At 47.4% G+C, this 18,775-nt stretch overlaps 1 protein-coding gene across 3 annotated transcripts in view; it reads right to left on the reverse strand.

The window, feature by feature from the left end:
- Window positions 1-988: 988 nt before the first annotated feature.
- LOC149349416 (uncharacterized) overlaps window positions 989-18,775 on the reverse strand; it is a 51,588-nt gene continuing 33,801 nt past the window's right edge. The window contains exons 2-6 of one of the 3 annotated variants that reach the window (XR_016290064.1): window positions 18,042-18,168; window positions 12,804-12,928; window positions 8,184-8,339; window positions 3,088-3,185; window positions 2,697-2,734 (exon numbers count right to left, since the gene is read on the reverse strand). Coding sequence is in view for 2 of the 3 variants with exons in the window: in XM_089578344.1 (XP_089434470.1) it covers window positions 2,454-2,734; window positions 3,088-3,185; window positions 18,042-18,168 (506 nt within the window). In the remaining variant the exon portion in view is untranslated. Of the gene's footprint in view, window positions 2,735-3,087; window positions 3,186-8,183; window positions 8,340-12,803; window positions 12,929-18,041; window positions 18,169-18,775 lie in introns of all 3 variants that reach the window. The other 2 variants (XM_089578345.1, XM_089578344.1) reach the window with 2 other exon arrangements.

Consider the following 18,775-nt stretch of genomic DNA (forward strand, 5'->3'; position numbering starts at 1 on the left):
GTAAACAAAGTAGAAACTAGACTTTAATTTCGGCCCAAAACTTGTTTTTGAAATTGCAAATTACGAGCGTGGGAGCGGCAAAAGTCTCCAAGCGTTCTTAAAAAAAAACTAAAGCTTAAAACGCACTTCTTTCAGCGCTTAAAGGCGTTTAGATTAGGGCATTATATAAGGGAGGCAGCAGCCGAGACATAATACAGTGATCAGTAATATCAAGCACAAATACAAGGTACCGGGCTCATGTTAGCACTATTCTACAAACAAAAAATTAACATAAAACATCAACATAAGAGACACAGCGACTCAAGAACAATCTGGAGAAAAAAAACACACACACTTAGAAACGCGGAAAAATAACTGAGTACTTGAAATGCGTTGTTAATAATTGCCTGTTAATAAGGAAAGACAAGGGCCAAGAAAGAAGAGCGATAAGGCGTTTTTATGTCCTTGCACAGCCCAAAGAATCGGTCCGAGTCGCACGGTTTTAGATATGTCCATCTGTTGTCGATAGCACTGGGTTCGCACGTAAACGACACATTCATTTACGAAGAAACAACGAAGGCGTCAGACGTCCGCCGGCGCGTCGCATGACCTGACTGCGCAAGCCCGAATTCAGACGCCGTCGGCGAACACGCCGAGATGCCTTGTAGAAACGCAGAGTACCGATGAGTGTAATGTGAAGACAGCAGGGTGTGTGTTAAGATGGCGTAAGCTTTCCCGAGTTGAACCATCCTTACGCTGTACAAAAGAATAGTTAGCTAGCGCATCCACGCACCCTGTGGCAGCGCGAGATAAAGAACGCACTGCTGCTCCAGTTACGCCGCCTCAGGTAGTGTGTCTACTGTTAATGCGCATTATAAGAAACGGAGACATCCACTGAGACGGAAATCCGGCGGCGAGCTGCAGAGTTTAGCCGTTTGGTGGATTATTCATTGACAAAGAGCGCAAGGACACCTAAAACACAGAGAAAGGAGCAAACTGGACGCAGCACTGACCTAATGCATTTATTGAGCCAGTCCTTTTTATATACATAAAAACAACATAACATGACTCAAACAAATGCGCGAAGAAAATGAAAGCCATGAACAAGCCCGTTATTGAGAACGTTCGCACAGACACGCGAACTTATTGTCAGAATTTAAGTGCTTTTAGAACGGCACAAATCAAACTGATCGCGTCTTATTTCGTAATCGCCATGCTCATGACCTCTACTGCGCCGTATATCTAACGCTAGACACAGGTGTGTTCGTTGACTGAGCTGCAGCCATCACAATCGAGGGGTATCTTCGGGTATCTTCTCAACGATTCTGATCGCCGCTTACGGTGCCGAAACAAAACAAACATTCCTTCGTGATCTCAGTAATTTTAGCGTTCAGTGTAAGTGTCCTGGGCAGCAAGTATGAAAAAACTCGGTAAACTCAACGGTGACGCCACACAACAACAACCGTTGAGGCTGTCATGCGCAATCCACATTTCACACACAGATCCTCAATACAGGAGTCACGCCATTATTCACCAGTTCACAAATACTTTCAGTAAACGATATCAACGTCACTCGCATAGGACTCGGGTACTTTTCACAGCATTTGTCAAAAAATATACCGAAGAGGAGCGCAGGAGCGCATCAACATCTCAAAACAGCCCTCATATACTCGCTAAAAGGTCCAGCAGTCTTCAACGCAACAGTGACAGCGGATTTGCTGCATCACTGAAAACTTTCATCAGCAGATAGCCTCAAGACCGCGGCATTTTCCCCGGGAACTCCATGGGAATTCCGGGGCCATTGCGACTGTTCACCAACGGGAGTCAGGTTGCCACTCTGTTATCGAGCTGGGCAAGGTGGCAGTGGCTTCCGCTGTTCTTGACATCATAAACTGAAGGCTTGACAGACGCCCGGCTATTAGAGGACCTATGGTCAATAAAACTAGATAGTATAGCATAAATGCCAAAGCAAACGAGGAGCGAGGAAAGCGATGGCAACGCCACACTGCGGCCTGATGCGCCACTTTATGGACTGGCTTCACGCTTAAGCAAATTTTGTGCGCTTGTTCCCTTCGCCACTCGCAACCATTTCTGAGGAGAGCTCGTGACCAGCTTGCGTGAGGCAGCCGCCACGTTCGGAAACAGTCGATTAACAAATCAGCTGCGTTGTTCTAATTCGATAAGAGTTCAGTTTTTCACACGGCAGCTACGAGAACACGGTTCTGCCGTCCCGCTGAGCTGCTATAGTTATCTCTCCAAGAAGGACGCGACGCGACGAGTTGCCGCTGCGCCAGCAGACGCATTTCAGCATAACTTGTGAATGACCCCAGAGGCGTGCATGGTGCCTAGCTTTGAAAAGCGTACCAAACACAGTTTCTTCCTTTTACAATGCATGCCTACTGCACAGAGCGGTCAAGTTCTCTGAACACATACGAGAGGGCATGAACGCGGTAATCACGTCCATTTCTAGCATCTCATCCTTTATTTACATGCGCCCGAAAAATAACGCTGAAGGTAGACACAGAGAATCCCTTCTCCACGGCTGCGCTTCTGGGGCGAACGAAGCTCGGCGCCGGAGGCATCAAGCAGTGGCCCCAACAACTCCCATTCTCGCTGATCGGGACGCGAGAACACATTCCGAGCATCGCTAGGCCGACTCGAGGCAGGCGGATCTCGTCTAGCTTCGCGCGTAGTATTTGGGTTCCACTTTGATCGAGGGACTGGTCTGGCTGATCGACTGCGACGACGGGTAACTCTGGGGAGAAGAAAACAAAAACACACACTACGCCGGTCACAACCAATTGTAAGGTGGCGCACTAAATATATTCAGGGCACCGACGGCTGACACCTCATGTTTAAAAAAAAATGGTTAGACGTCTCCTGCACTCGGGCAGTTTTGAATAAGTCCAGTGTCGAGAGTGTGCGCTCGATATCACACGATTATGACTTTGAACTACTCAGCATTCGCAGCTGTCGGTGAGGGCGCTTTCATAAACTCATGAATGCAGAGCGCGCTAGCCCAGAAGCGACTGACCGCCGCCGAGAAAAGCAGGTGAGACAGAGCCTGTCGGTCAGCTGCAGCAGCAGCAGGGCGCTCTGCTTGCTTACCATGTCCGGCGGCGGGCAGCTGGGGGCCGGCGGCCGGGCTTCGGCCAAGTGCATCAGCGACACGTTGTAGTGCGGCGCCACCAGGGCCGGTCCTCCCGCTGCGACAAAGAGAGGAACCGCGAAACTGAGTAACGGCATTTCGAGCCCCGGCAAATGGCGGCGGCTTTGACAGGCCGCAGTATGGATGCGGCTTTAAAGCAGTATCGACACCTGACTCTTGGGTGCGTGTTCTCTCCTCTGTAATGATGCTTAAGTCATTATTATACATGGGTTACCACGTGGCATTCTTCTACGATCGCTAAATAATTTATTATCAAATTTCTTTCTCGTGCAGTTTCGGTTTCGACCCCCGAACGATGGCTACGACGTGAACGTGTGCTTATAGGTAACATGAAGCAGCATGCCAAAACTGCGGTGTAATCGCTGCTTTGTCGTTTTAATACACTAGCATGATAAACCAGCCTGCTTCAAGAGACGGAATGAGAATTAATGCGGAAGCAGCGATTATAATGCAGTTTTTTTCATGCCCCACGTGAACTATAAAAACAAGTTGACGTCACAATCACCATTCGGCGTGGTGATTCATGCATAGTAGTGTCTTCCGCATGATTGTAGAGATTAAACATGCCACCAGATTTAGGTGTCTATACTCCTTTAAGGATCCTGCATAGAGGGCCCGGCGAAAGTTACGAGAACATGCGCCACGCGAAGCCTTCGCCGTTTTGCATTACTCCAGTGGCAACCATGGGCTCCGTAAAAATCTCGAAGACGCCCCCACACCAGGGCTAGGACACCTTTTTTTAGCGCTTTTTTACGCAGTGTGTTTCACATGCATGTGTTGGATGCGTTCCGCACGCCTGCGGTGGAAGTATGCTTCTCCTTGCAGGGACCAGTTGCAGGGCTAGTCGGAGGTCGCGCATAATGAGCGTACATTCAACAACCAATCAGCAAATCTCCATTTAAGAACCTCCACTTACCATAAGAATCTCCATTTACCAATACTTATATAGCCCTGATAAAATCCCATAGCGCATGCGCAGCGGACATCGACATTCGGTCTGTAAGAAGCAGCGCTGTGAACAACAATGTTGTAATGTTCTGCTTTTTATCGGATGTACACTAAATGCTTCGCTTTAAAGCGGCCTTTGTTTCAATGCGCAGCTTAGGCGCCCGTTTCTGAGTTCCGCGTCGTCGGTGTAGTCGGCGTAACACGCCACCTTACACCCGACAGGTGGCGTGTTGGCAGACACAGCGAAACTCCACCTGCCACGGAAGTACAACCGGAGGGTGGCTATCAGCGCCACCTGCGACCGGTAGGAGGTGACGTGGGAAGAGCTGCGCTCAAATTTCGCATTATCGACTATCGCAATTACCTGTCAACTTTTTTTTCAAACAATGTCCCCAGCGCATGCGCTCACTGTGTGATGGTGTGTATACGTAAGTGTGCGTGAGACATTAACAAAAATTCGATGTCGTAAACTCGCCATCTACCAGGCAAGAGCAGGTTCCAGTGTATCTCGAATAATTTCTCATGGTCGACACGAGATCTCATGCTTACGCTGCAGCAATACTTTAGTTTGAGCTAGTTGATCAATAGACAGGCGCTTGTCCTGTCTTTTGCGTGCTCTGGTCCTCGTTTTCTTGCGCCATTATATTCCATTTGCATGCTCACGGGTTTTCCTTCGGCAAGACTCCTCTTATCGGGCGCAGAGAGCCCAAGGAGCAGTGACCCAGTGTACGCAGCGCAAGAGCAGTTCCCGATAGATAAATATCGCACTTCAGTAAAAGGTAGAACTGCGGACCAGAGACACAGAAACGGAAACGACGCCACGTGCGCAGCTTTCATTTCTATATGTCTCCAGTCCTGTCTTACTCGCGCAGTTTTATTGACATGAGCCAGCTAGCCCGCAAGAACGCTCTACTATCGGACTTTACGGCGGCTGGGCACGAAGCTCTACAACCCGGCTGCCACAGTAATACGCGCCTTGAGAAGACAACAAATACGGTAGACGTTGGCCCCTGCAGGGGCCAACGTCTACCGTATTTGTTGTCTTCTCAAGGCGCGTATTACCGCGCCATGAAAAGAAATGTTTTTGAGAAAAGGAAATGACGCAGTATCTGTTTCACATATCTCGGTGGACACCCGAACCGCGCCGTAAGGATAAAGAAGGGAGTGAAAGAAGAAAGAGAAAGAGGTGCGGTAGTGGTGGTCTCCGGAATAATTTCGTCCACCTGGGGATCTTTAACGTGCACTGACATAGCACAGCACGCGGGCGCCTTTTGCGCTTCGCCTCCATCGAAACGTGGCCGCCGCGGTCGGGTTCAAACCAGGTTTTTCCGGCTCAGTAGACCAGCGCCCTAACCACTGAGCCACCGCGGCGGGTCCGTGCCATGCTCATCTTGTCATTTAAGCAATCGCGGCAAGCACGTTGGAAGGTTGCCCAAAAGGAAGTCGCGCACTTCTCGCAGGCGCACAGCCGCCAGCAAACGTTTTTCGCATGCTAAGGATTACTTGCACCGGCGCTAAAAAAGCACAAGAAAGGAAACAGGAGTTTTCAAGACAGATGCTGAGAATTAAGAGACATATATATACGCACATCGCATGAACACCACTAGCACATCTGAAACACTACCTGTAAACACCGCTACAGACAGGAGATCTTAGAACTTCAGAGCAAGCATGCTGCTCATCATACACGCCGTGAAACACCCCAGCTTGTGCTTTTTCTTTCTTCTTGATAACGGAATTCCATTGCTGTTATCAGTTGTTGGGAAGAAAAAGAGACAGATACCGCTCTGACCTGGTGGTATGCGTTCTGAAGTTACGGCTAACGCCAAGCGCTATAAAAGGCTCGTGTGAGTAGACAGCTCACACAGTGGCAGGCTAAGCAGCGTCTGTCCCCCGACACTTCCCGGTGCAGCCATGCATACATGGCTACATGAGTCCCCCGGCCGCCCCCGGAGCGATATATCGCGCCGGAACCGCAACGCCGTGCTCCTTAGACGCAAGAAAGCAGCAATGTCGAGTTTGCCAAACGTCGACGACAAGGTGACATTTTTTGGGTCCATCAAATAAATATGCGTACCTCTTCGTGTTGACCACGCAACTGAAAGCTTCACCTATCGGCTTCCAAAAAATTATGCACTTTCTTGACATTATCCAGTGATGTCCTTGCTGCGCTAAGTCTTTACATTTTGGGCAGCCAACCATACTGAACCCTCGCTAAGGACAAAAAAAAAAAAACATTCGCGTACCGAAGCACCAGGCTTGCAAAGATTGAGTGAGACTTCCAGTGCCTGTGAGGCATGAAGTCTCGAATAAATAATATTTAATGCACAACCACTAATTGCACTGCACAAGTATCCACATTGACTGCCCGCATTCCTGACTTTAAATATAGGCCCCGGCGAAACAGTTCGCTGCTTTAAGGGCTTAACGATGCGCAAAATGAAAGCAGGAAGGAATCTGAAAAATTGATAACTGACCTCTGCCAGGTTAAGCTAAGTGTCAGTGTTCAAAGTCATGACATTGAACGAGCAGATCGTCTGGGCGTTTTAAAAGAAGAAAAAGGAAAACGATGAATAATTCTAAAATTTTTCTCATTTTCAGGACAAATAACATGTTTTGTCATCATGTAATAGCTTCCAATGAACTGAATACGCAGTCAGTGAAGTTTTTTCACTTAGCACTCAACTCGTTCCTACGCGCCTTGCTGGATTCGCCATAGCTAACCACATATCTTTCAAACCTCCTTACAGGGCCGCCGAGTTGGCTCAGTGGTTATGGCGCTCGGTTGCTGACCCGAAAGACGCGGCTTCGATCCCGGCCGCGGCGACCGAATTTGGATGGAGCCGAAATTCTTGAGGCCCGTGTACTGTGCGATGTCAGCGCACGTTAAAGAACCCCACGTGGTCGAAATTTCCGGAGCCCTTCACTACGGCGTCCCTCATAGCCTGAGTCGCTCTGGGACGTTCAAACAAACGAACAAACGAACAAACAAACAAACAAACAGACAAACAAACAAACAAACAAACAAACAAACAAACAAACAAACAAACAAACAAACAAACGAACAAACAAGCAAACCTTGTTACAAGAGACTAGCTTAAGCTGGCAAAGCTTACATTTTTGATCATGCATATGAGAACGTGCTCCAACGTAATCCGTAGCAGCTACCAATCACGCCCACTAAGATTGCCTAGCCTAAGAATAATCATCTCTCGCTTCTTTACACTAGTATATTTGCAACATAATAACTAAAAATCATTCGTTGTTTGGTCTTATCAGGTCATCATCTAGTAACGTCGTCGTTTTGCTAACGGAAACATGGATAAATTGCTCCGTTATTGGAACCTGCCCGATCTGATTTTGAAATATTCCGATGACAGGCCTGACGGCTGCCACGGCGGTTGTATGCTCACCGTTGCGAAGTGCTTGAACGTAGCAACCGAAATGTAAATGATTTGGGTCATGCTTCCTCTCCTCGAGTAATTATCGGTGTCTACTGACGTCAGCCTGACACCGGCAGTGCGTTCAGAATGCTTTTGTATAACTAGCTCCATTCGCTATTACAGGGGTAGCGTACCCCAATACCCGTATTTCGCTTATTCGCGATTTCAACTATCAGCCCATGGACTGGAGTGATATAGCCGACACCCTAATGGAAAGTAGTGCACCTATAGTTACTGCCCGAACACTTGCCTGGCATTCGGCTTGGCTCGAATTGTTACGGAACCTACGCGCGAGGCTAATAACATTCGTCTACCATTCATCTTGCACTGAAGAATTCTTTGCCCCTTCATACATTACCGGCCTTAGTGACCCTATTCAATCACCTTCTAGCAACAGAGTGCCAGCCCTACCTGCCAGAGCTGTGTGCCCCAACCAGCGGAATGATAAGTCGCCACCATGGCGGATTCGGGCCAGAGGAGACAGATATGAGTCGTCTACTCGAAAGAGCGTTTACTGATCCCGAGCAGTGCAATACAGTAACAAACAAACAACCACGGTAGCGAGGGAGCGTTCCGCCCACGTGCGGGGTGAAAACCGCGGAAGGGGGCAAGCACGCGGAAGGGAAGAGATGCGTTCAGCTCACCTCGCGTGGTTCCGTGCTCGCGGCCTGCGGAGGTTCAGCCGAAGCGCGATGGCCGTGCGATTCGGTGGCGGCGGCGGTCTCATCGGCAGATGTGTGATCCATGCGCATGCATGGTTCTCGCCCAAATATCTCGGGAGAAAATGGGCTCCTCTCGGGCTGTGAGGAGGAGGACTCCCCGTTCTGCGTTTTATTCTTCCAACAGCCCATTTCATGACTTTCTAATTGCAACTGCTTCACTACAGCGCCGCGAACATATCGTTTCTACTAGAAACACTAATAACTGGTACATTCCGCGCTTTGGAACTAATTATAAACAACAGTCACTAAAACAAAATCTGCCTACAGTTCTAAACACGTACTGTCGCGATCACAATATTGCGGGACGTGGGAAAGCGTGGCAAAACTGCGTTCCGCGCCACCTAACGGCGCACTCCCGCTCGTTCTTTCTTCGCAAGGATCTCTGTAGCCTCACTCCTACGTTTCGCACGGCGGACGTAGATCTGAACCGGCGCCAGGTGGCGCTTCAATATCCGGCTAGCGTCGGCTCCAGTCGCTGAGAAGGGCGAAACATATAGTTGCCGCTTTTCGCGAAGCAGCCACTTGCGAAAAGGGGAAGGGATCCGCAGTGACGTGTTCTTTGTTTTACTGCGTTCGGACTATGAGCGACACTTCCCCAAAACGGCGACTTAGAAGCTTACAACCCCTCCACAGATCAACTACAACCAGTAAGCATCGCCGAGGCCAAGTCCACGGGGCATTAGCTTCGCAGAGTGCTGGACACGCGTGACACACCTGAGGGAATTGTTGCCGAACATTGATATACTTTTCCTTTCTCTGTTTCACGGCATTTTTCGCGGAAGGCTTTGTATACCAAAGCTCTTCGCAACCATAAGCAGTTAGTCATCTCGGCATTCGGAGCCTTGTGGACCGTACGTTCAGCGCTTGAGCATTGAAAATTGATTGTCACGCGAGGCCGATAATAAACAGAAACATAAGTGCACGCTCCCTCTTCTACCATGAGTCGCTGCGCCGCGAAAGGCACCCCGCGATCCGCTTCACACATCAGCGGCTTACGCAGATGCTTGTCAGATACCGATGCGGCGCCTGGCGCCGGTTCTGAGCTACGTACGGCGCGCTTAAGGTAGGAGTGACGATACACAGACGCCTGCAAGGGGCGAAAGAGCGAGGGTGTGCCGTTAGGTGGCGCAGAACGCAGTTTTGCCACGCTTTCCCACGTCCTGCAATATTATGATCGCGACAGTACATATTTCAGACTAAGCCTACGATACACGTGTTGAGGCACCAATTTCTTAACACGAAAATTAACGTTAAGAGACAAGGAGGGCAGTGCCATTAGCAACATGGTTAAGACAGTTGAAATAGCCGAAGAATTCGACACAAATCTGTACACTAGCCAATGCAATCAGAACGTTAATGAGAGAGAAAGTAGCGCACAGCAATGGGCAATCCCGCCAGTAACGAAAGAGGAAGTAAAGAATGTCTTACGAGCAATGGAAATGGAGAAAGCAGCTGTGAAGATCAGGTAACAGCAGATTTGTTCAAGGACGGAGGGTAGATTGTGCTAGAAAAACTAGCCACCTTGTATACGCAATGCCTTGTGACCTCGAGCGTACCAGAAGCTTGGAAGAACGCTAACATTATCTTAATTCATAAGAAAGGAGACGTCAAGGACTTCAACAATTACAGACCGATCAGCTCACTGTCCGTTGCCTACAAAGTGTTTGCTAAGGTAATCACTAATAGAGTCCGGACGACCTTTGACTTCAATGAACCAAATGATCAGGCAGGCTTTTGTAAATGATACTCGACAATAGACCATATTCACACTATCAATGAGGTTATAGAGAAATGCGCAGAATATAACCAAACCCTATATAGAGCCTTCATGGATGACGAGGAAGCATTTGACTGAGTAGAAACCTCGGCTGCCATGCAGGCATTGCGGAATCAGGATGTAGATGAGTGTTATGTGAAAATATTTGAAGATATCTGTAACGACTGCACAGCTACAATTGTCCTCCATAAAGTCAGCAATAAAATTCCAATAAGGAAAGGTGCTAGGCAGGAAGACACAATCTCGCCAATGATATTCACCGCCTGTTTACAGGAGGCATTCCGGGGCCTGAAATGGGAAGAGTTGGGGATTAGAGTTAATGGAGAATACCTAAGTAATCTCATATTCGCTTATGACACTGCCTTGCTGAGTCACTCACGACATGAACTCCAAAACATGATCAATCAGTTAGACAGGCAGAGCAGAACGGTGGGGCTAAAGATTAACATGCAGAAAACCAAAGTAATATTCAACAGTCTAGCAAGGCAACAGCAGTTCGCAGTTGGTAGCGAGGTGCTGGAAGTAGCAGGGGAATATGTCTACTTATTGCAGGTAGTGACCGCTGATCCGGATCATAAGAGGGAAATAACTAGAAGGATAAGAATGGGATGAAGCGCATATGGCAGGTTCTCTCAGACCATGAATGGCAGTTACCAATATCCCTCAAGAGAAAAGTATACAACACCTCGATCGTACCAGTATTCACGTATATGGGGCAGAAACGTGGAGGCTAACAAAGAGGGTTCACGAGTTAGTTGGTTTTCCATCGCAACGAAAACAGCGCCAACTTCACGAAGGACCCAGAAAGGGGAGACGAGACACAGGCGCCTGTGTCTCGTCTCCCCTTTCTGCGTCCTTCGCGAAGGTTGCGCTGTTTTCGTTGTTCAGCTTAAGTTAAGGACAACGCAACAAGCTATGGAAAGAAAAATTACAGGTGTAACTTAAAGAGATCGGAAGCGGGCGGAATGAGTGAGGGGACAAACGCGGGTTAATGACATCCTAGTTGAAATCAAGAGGAAGAAGTGGGCTTGGGCAGGGCATGTAATGCGAAGGCAAAGTAACCGCTCGTCCTTAAGGGTAACGGAGTGGATTCCAAAAGAAGGCAAGCGTAGCAAGGGGCGGCAGAAAGTTAGGTGGGCGGATGAGATTAAGAAGTTTGGGGGGGTACGGTGGCCGCAGCTGGCACAGGACAGGGTTAAATGGAGAGACATGGGAGAGGCCTTTGCCCTGCAGTGGGCGTAGTCAGGCTGATGATGATGACATAAATATTTAAACACTGCCTTGAATGTTGTTTACTTAAAAATATTGTTTATTTTGTTCTGTTTTATGTTGTACCTTTTTAACTAATCGTGTATAAACTTTTTTTCCTTTTTTATTTTCATTTATGCATGCAATATGCTTTCCTGAATGTGAGAAATCAGAAAATGTATAACTTGATATTGAAATTTTACTTTAAATATTGAAATTTCATGTCATGTCTCTTTTGCATCCGCAATGTACACTGAACATCTAAAAGACATTATGCTTGCTGATCACTGATTGCACTGCTTGAATATACTGACTACTTGTCTAGCTCTTTGCTATATATTGCGTGTCTTCATGTTCGAATATGCCAGTTTCGTTGTTATAGTGTCTTTTTCCCCGGATGTTTGCATCTTTACGCTGCCCTACTTTGCTGTGGCCTTTTCGGCCCGGTAAAGCTGCCTCGAGCAGCTTTTTGCCCAAGAGTTCCTACCACGTATATGGTGAAATAAACGAAATTGAAATCGAAAGAGGAAAGCCTCCGCGAAAGGAAGCGGGGGTCGCGCGCGTACTTTCCCCTCGCAAACCTCCTGAACGGCGGTCGCATAACACCACGTGATAATTACGCGCGGCCATTAAAACGGGACCGGAGATTCAAGTGTATCCCCGCACATTTTATAACAGGGGTTTTTAGAATAGGGTGACCCTATCGATTAGGGGCATAGGGGAATAGTGGGGCGCCAGTGCTCATGCGCATGCGTAGGACAATAACAGGAGGGGCGTTATTGTCCTGCTATTCCCCTATGCCTCAACCGACAGGGTCACCCAGTTCTAAAAGTATCGAATAATTTCACATCTACTGACCGTCTGCATTCCAGTGAGTCTGAATGGTGCCTTTTCAAACCTCCTAGAAGCTGTCTCGTCATCGTCATGCTTACCAAAAGCCAGCCAACAATAACTGCCGTACACACGCTCACCCATCATGTAATGTCCAACCTTTGTGATATCAATAAATACAATAAATAAACCAATCAAGGGGAAAACAGTGCAAGAATTGTATGAATGGGGTCGCGTACGGAGGCTCTGGAGCCTAATGGATAGCAATCATGAAATTCAACATTTGACACCTTAAGGGGCTCTGACATTGTACACATGTGTGTTTAGTTTTGTACGTGGGTTTCCCGACGAATACACCACTGCGCTTTGATGGCCGTTGACATCGTCGCTCTTACGCCTTACCCCTATTGGACGATGTCTTTCGTTGCAGAGGACGCAAAGACACTATTTTTGTACGCAATTTGATCGTTTTAATCGCCTTCCAGCGCATAGTCTTGTCAATAATTTGGACAAATGAGCGTTTAGCATGTCGCGCGTCCACCGAATATCTTGTATATATCATGATCAGGCAAACTGCAGGGGTCTTCAGAAGTTCCGGGATTGCTTCAGGACTAAACAGCACTCTTCACAGGTGTGTGACTGGTCCACGTTCGTGTGGTTGCCCATGCACAGCAGGACTGACTCACCGGCAATTGTGGTGTCTGTCGGGTGAACGCCCACGTCTATGCTGTTGGGGCTTTCTTGGTGCCTCGATGTGCCACGAGAGCCGCCGCGGCCCTCGCAGCACGGCCGGTTGTGGCCCGCCAGAGCCCTGCGCACGGGGCACACAAATACCACACCGTATACTTTAAAGAAATGATTCACTAACCTGCCGCTCTCTGCAGAGTGGCAAACCGGAAACCACGCACTGCTGCGTTGGCGCGCGATAGACAGATAGAATTCAATGGCATCCCGTTTGAATCAGGGCGGTGGCAGGTAGTATTTTGCCTAATATCGTTCGTGTCACCCTTTCTTTATTTTTTCGGATTTTAATCCTATTTATTTATCACATCCTCTGACCTGTTGACGTTAGAGAGGGGCGTGGTTGCAGTTAAACGAAAAATAAAAAAGCAGTAATACATATAACATGACAAACAGCGCCTACTCGTACAAAATTTTGCTTCAGGGTTCTGTTGTGATTGCACTTCTGGCCACGTGGGCCCGATCAAGCAGCAACTGTGAAAAGTCGACAAGGCCGACAACCTCGCGACGGCGGCGGTGCAGTATAGTGCTTGTGATGCCCCCCTCCTAGCCTAAGTGGATTAGGGCAGCGGACTTCCTTGAGCGGAGGTGACCACGGCAGCAGCGGCGAAGGCCGAAGATGCGAAGGGGGTGACGAGGGCATTGACAGCGGCAAACAGCAGCGGCGACGTGGCGGCGCCAGTCAGGCCGAGTCTACCCTCGGGACGCCGGACGACGGAGTGGTGCTGTGCATAGTCAAGCTGTTGCTGTTAATCAGAAGACGGCTGTGTCCTCGACAGAGGTCTCGTGTTCTGGACATCCGACGGGGAAGCAAGTTCGTTCTCCTGCTGGTCGACTGCGGGAGATTCATATCCAGCCGTGTTTGATTACTCGGCCTTTACCTATTCCCATCAACCAAGCTGCGAGAGAGCGGGACAGCCCAGCACCGCCCCTGCCGTGGGTGGTAACACCAGCGTCCACTCCTGTCCATCTGATTGGACAGTGCTCTTCGAACTTCATTCTCCAGTCAGGGATCTGGGTAATCCGAACCCTACTTAACTCGGCTGTGAGTGTGGCCGAGAGAGGCCTGTTAACTCCCGTCGACTCCGGTTGACGAAGTTCCCTTACACTGTAAATAATGTAAATAATTGTATAAAGTTTTCTTTGCCTTCCTCCTAACCCAGTCTCCCATCCTCCTCGTCCCATCACCGGTCCGGCCATGCTACCCGGGTCGCAACAGTTCTTAAAATGATTGTGGTCACGGATTTTGGTAATTTCGGTGAGAAGGCGATTCCAATTTTAGGAAGTAAAAAGGCGTAGAAGAAATAATCTGTTCTACATGAGGGAATTACAACTTTGAAAGAGCGATCTATTCAGGATTATATATATCGTGGTGGAAAACTGTGATTCTCGCGCAATTAATCATGGTAAAGAATTTTGTGAAACTGACAAAGACGGTAGAGTTTACGACGAGATGCAAGAGATCGAAGGTTTAGACTGGATTTCATAGCGGTGCGGTGCTGTTGTAGTTAGAAAGAATAAATCAAGCGGAATGGTTTTTGACCACTTCAAATGGGTGCAGTAAGGGACAGTATACGACTGAGGAGGCCAACAGATGTATCAAGTTCAGAGCGGAGTAGTTTCATAGATGATGGCGCTTTTGAGTAATTTCGTAGTATCTCAACATTCGGTTAGTATTGTTGATCATATATGCGTTGTGAACGCACCAGACACAGAGTGAAAAGCAACATTATTATGGCGGTAATTAGGTAAGTTGTTTGATAACGTTGATACACGCGAACATTTTGATTTACTGATGTTAAACTCCATTATTCATAATTTTAATCACGCAGAAATAGCGTTAAGGCTAGAGTAAAGCGTTGTGTCATTGTGAGAAGCTCTTTCTCTGTACATTACGTAGACATCTGCAAATAATTGAATACTAGAAGTAACACGCGAAAAGAAGTCATTATTGTAGATAAGAAAAAGAAAGAGGCCTAACACAGAACCTTGCGGAACGCCAGAGTGAACGTTAGTTCATTGCGAGTTAAAATTGATCGCTGAAACAATTTGGGACCGATTAGACAAAACTACCTCGACCATGTGAGAAGTTTGCGTTCCATGTTAAGATGGTGCAATTTGTACATTTATAACTTATACTAAACCTTATCAAAACGCCTTAGAGAAATCTAAAAAAAAAATACAATCAGCAAAGGAACAATGGCAAAGATTAATCGAAGTTAGTAGGTGAAGGAGAAAAGGTGTGTTTCACATGAGCAAGCATTGTGTAATGTATACTGCGATGATGAGAGGAAAACATTTTTCTTCGAGAAAATACGAGATATTAGAAACTATAATGTGGTCAAGAGCTTTACACGAAATGGTAGTGATGGGCCAGTAATTAAAAGGGGAATGCTTGGTACTTGATCTGTGAAGTGAAGTAATCTTCCTGATCTTCATGTCGATGGGGACAGATACTTCGTCCAGTTACTGTAGAAAAAATTTTGCTACAACGATGGAACAATAACAAATAGTACTTTTGAGGAACTTCGAATGAAGTGTATCACAGCCAGGCGCGGATGAAGGCTTCATTGGTTTGGTTTGGTCCCGAAGCGGCTCGGGCTATGACGGACGATCACGGATGAGATCACCCGAACATGTTCAATGTTTTCAACAGTGCCCGCGCATGCGTCACAAATATCATCTCATCGTTCATACTTGTTTCCATATTACCTGGTTCTAAGGCAACCATGTCTCGGCTCAAAAAGAATTGCGCTGCCTTTTGAATTACCATACGGCTCCTCATTGCAAATTTCGTTCTCTCCGGCTCTGTATATATTGTTCACATTGTTTTTCATGTTTGTGGTAACTTCCTTTCCCCTGTTGTTCCCTGTGTACTCTGACATAAGCTTTCTAGTCCTTTTCCTTCACCGCGGGACAGTGTCCTCAGAGAACATTGGCCGCCCACCTCTTGTCATCTATTTTTCTTAGTCTCTCCAAAAACTCTGCGCTTGCCGTGCTTAAAGACGACCAACCCAGTAGAGCTTCGCCTGTTGTCTTTACATGAATCTCTAGAGCCAGTCTGCCCACTGTTTTGGGGTTAATCTGCAATCGTTTTAGCATACTTGATTTAAGGTATAGCGCCATGTTCGCAAACGTCTGCCCCAGAACCATTAGACCTTTCCACAGTCTTCGTATCACTTATTATTTATTTTATCCCCATAGTGATCCAAGCTTCATTAAGGCCGCTTTCCTTTGGCCTTCACACGTTCTTTATGGGTCGCTAAATATTACTTGTCTTCATCAATTTATATGTTTGTACTTCTTTATTTTACATGTGTGTAATGATACGGTTCCTGTTCCGCTATCGTTAAAGACAATAACGACCGATTTTTCAACACTGAATTCGAATCCAATGTTCACTGTTTCCTCCCCACAGATTTTTTAGAACAGTTGTAGCTACCTTTGGCTATCTGCAAAAAGTTGCACATCTTGGCGTACACTAAGCCCGAAAGGCATTTGAGCTATTGTGAATCCTTGTCGATTATACGTTAAATTAAACCCACCTCTACTCTCCTTCAGCATGCGTTCCACCCTTGCTTTATAAATCATGAACAGCATGGCATCAAGCAACACCCCTGTCACCCACCTCTCTGTATGCTCACCTCATTCGTACTATATAGCCCTTCCTAATATACTTGCACTTTAATGTCTGGGTATCTAGATTTTATTAGCCCTAATACGTCGGCATCTAGCCCTCCTTCTGTTAGAGAGCCCTCAGCAATTCCCGGCTGCCCTGTCTTAAAAAGTCAGACATAGCAGCCTATTTCGTGTCGTAGCTATTTAAATACACTACATTATTACAAACAGGTTGTCCTCCAAACGTCTTTCCTGGCTAAAGCCATTTTGCACTTTTCGCATTAATCAATTTTTCTCCATACATTCTTAAAGTTCTGTTTTGATATTTGATTGCCTACACCGAAGGAAAATTTATAATCGACCTTATCGCAATCGGTCTGTATGGGTCAGTGCCTGCGTTGTTCCCCCTACCTTTGTATATTCAGCTTAGGCTTCCGTGTAGCTAATCTGCTGGTATACCTGTTCACTCGGAAACACTTGCTCTGTAGCTTTAAATAGTGCCTTCTTACTTTGTGGCGCCAGCTGAGCAATCAACATCACGGAAATTTCATCAGGTCCAGTTGCTGTATTATAAAGAATGCTTTCCTACGCTTTCTTCCTCTCCAAATTCCCCATACGGGTAACTTTTCGTCTGCGATCTTCAGCGTTGCAGCACCTGTTGCCCTAAAAACCGTCCCTCGATTTACTTTAAGTTTCCCCTTAATTACCATACTGATGTAGTGAAACACCGCGTTCCCCTTTAGATTTCTACTTTAGTCGTGTATACGTAAAATGTTGAGTGACTTCGATCTACCTACCCAAAACGATTCCTGTGATTCCAAAATTTCCTCGGGAAGTCATTTTTTTTCCTAACTACAATCATCGAACACTTGCCATCCGCTTTAATTTTTGCGCCCACGAGCTCCTCGACTTGCAACTTGCTTAATCGGTACGTACTCAACTTTCGCGCCAGAATGCGCATCATGCCGAGGGACGCCGCTTGTCGCGGACAACCAGCACAACATGCTCGCCATTGCGCTCTTCCGTCCACGCTTATTTCTGGCATAGCTACACTTCGGCGTCGGGCGTGCTTGCATCGGTGAGGCACTGTTACTGACACCGCTCTAAATATGTAGATTGCGGGTCCACCTCAATTTCCGGCTGAAACATGCTCCCTGTGCCTGTCGCTCAAGGAGCGAATACAAGCACATGATTTTAACGCACCGTGTGGCAGAGCAGTGGCAGAATTTTTTGGATTGTAACTGTGCCGTTCATACCACAGCGACCTGTTTTGAGAGTGTCTGCCAGCTAAGGTAAACCCACCCCTCTTCCTATGACTCGCTTAATCCAGAAGCCTGACAAGAGCTTAGTTTCCGCGAGCAACACAAAATGTTCTCCGCAAGCGAAAGAAAGGCCTACGCGGATCTAATAATTTGCAGTGAATTGGGTAGTTTAGCCAATTTCTATTTCTTTGGAAGGGCACAGTGCGAGATATTTTATTTTTGTCGAATTCTAAGCCACCCTCCGCCTTGTTAAGTGCAGTTCATTGAAGCCCATGAGGGCATTACGCAATGGTAGTACCACACCTGGAAGCAAGGCTGGTAAGTCCCGCGGCGAAGACCACTCCAGTGAAGAGGAGTCCGATGACGGCGAACAGCAGCACTGCGGCGGCTAACTCGTTGTTCGGCCTCAGCAGGTCCGACAGCCGGTATCCTGCGTGGGTAACGACTCTTCTGAAGGACTCGGAGGTGTTGCCGTCAAGCGTCACTCTCAACGGCCGCGCGAACGGCCAGGCGCACACGACCCTGAATACACAGTTATCCACGAAAACTGGCATCTCTCGAGAACAGTTTGTAGGGTGAATGGGCAGCGCGGTTGCGATGAGAACGGCAGCGAGAAGAGATACAGCCTACGGCAAGTAAAGAAATCCAGCGTTACACTTTAGCGAGGCTGTTTTCTGCGTGTTCAGGTGCACAGTAACTGCTACTTTGTCGTCACCTTATATAAGTACAGTAAGGCATGTTGACGGGCTAGTTGGTTTTGCATCTTGAAACTTGGCTGCTCACAAAGTGTTCACAAGGCTGTTCACATGTGCACAAAGTGTCACACAATTTGAAGAAGGTGGCTAACAGGCACAAGGTACCGCTCGTATTTTCAGCCCCAAACAAGTTGAGCAAACTTATACCAGAAGAGGGCAAATACGGGCTGGTTGGTACATGTTTTACGAATTGGAAAAACAGCGCAATCAAAGACGAGACACAAGAGAACGACAAAACACCAGCGCTGGTGTTTTGTCGTTCTCTTGTGTCTCGTTTTTGAT

Source organism: Amblyomma mixtum, chromosome 3, assembly GCF_055824585.1.
Source record: "Amblyomma mixtum isolate Tamu chromosome 3, ASM5582458v1, whole genome shotgun sequence".
Classification (NCBI taxonomy): Eukaryota; Metazoa; Arthropoda; class Arachnida; order Ixodida; family Ixodidae; genus Amblyomma; species Amblyomma mixtum.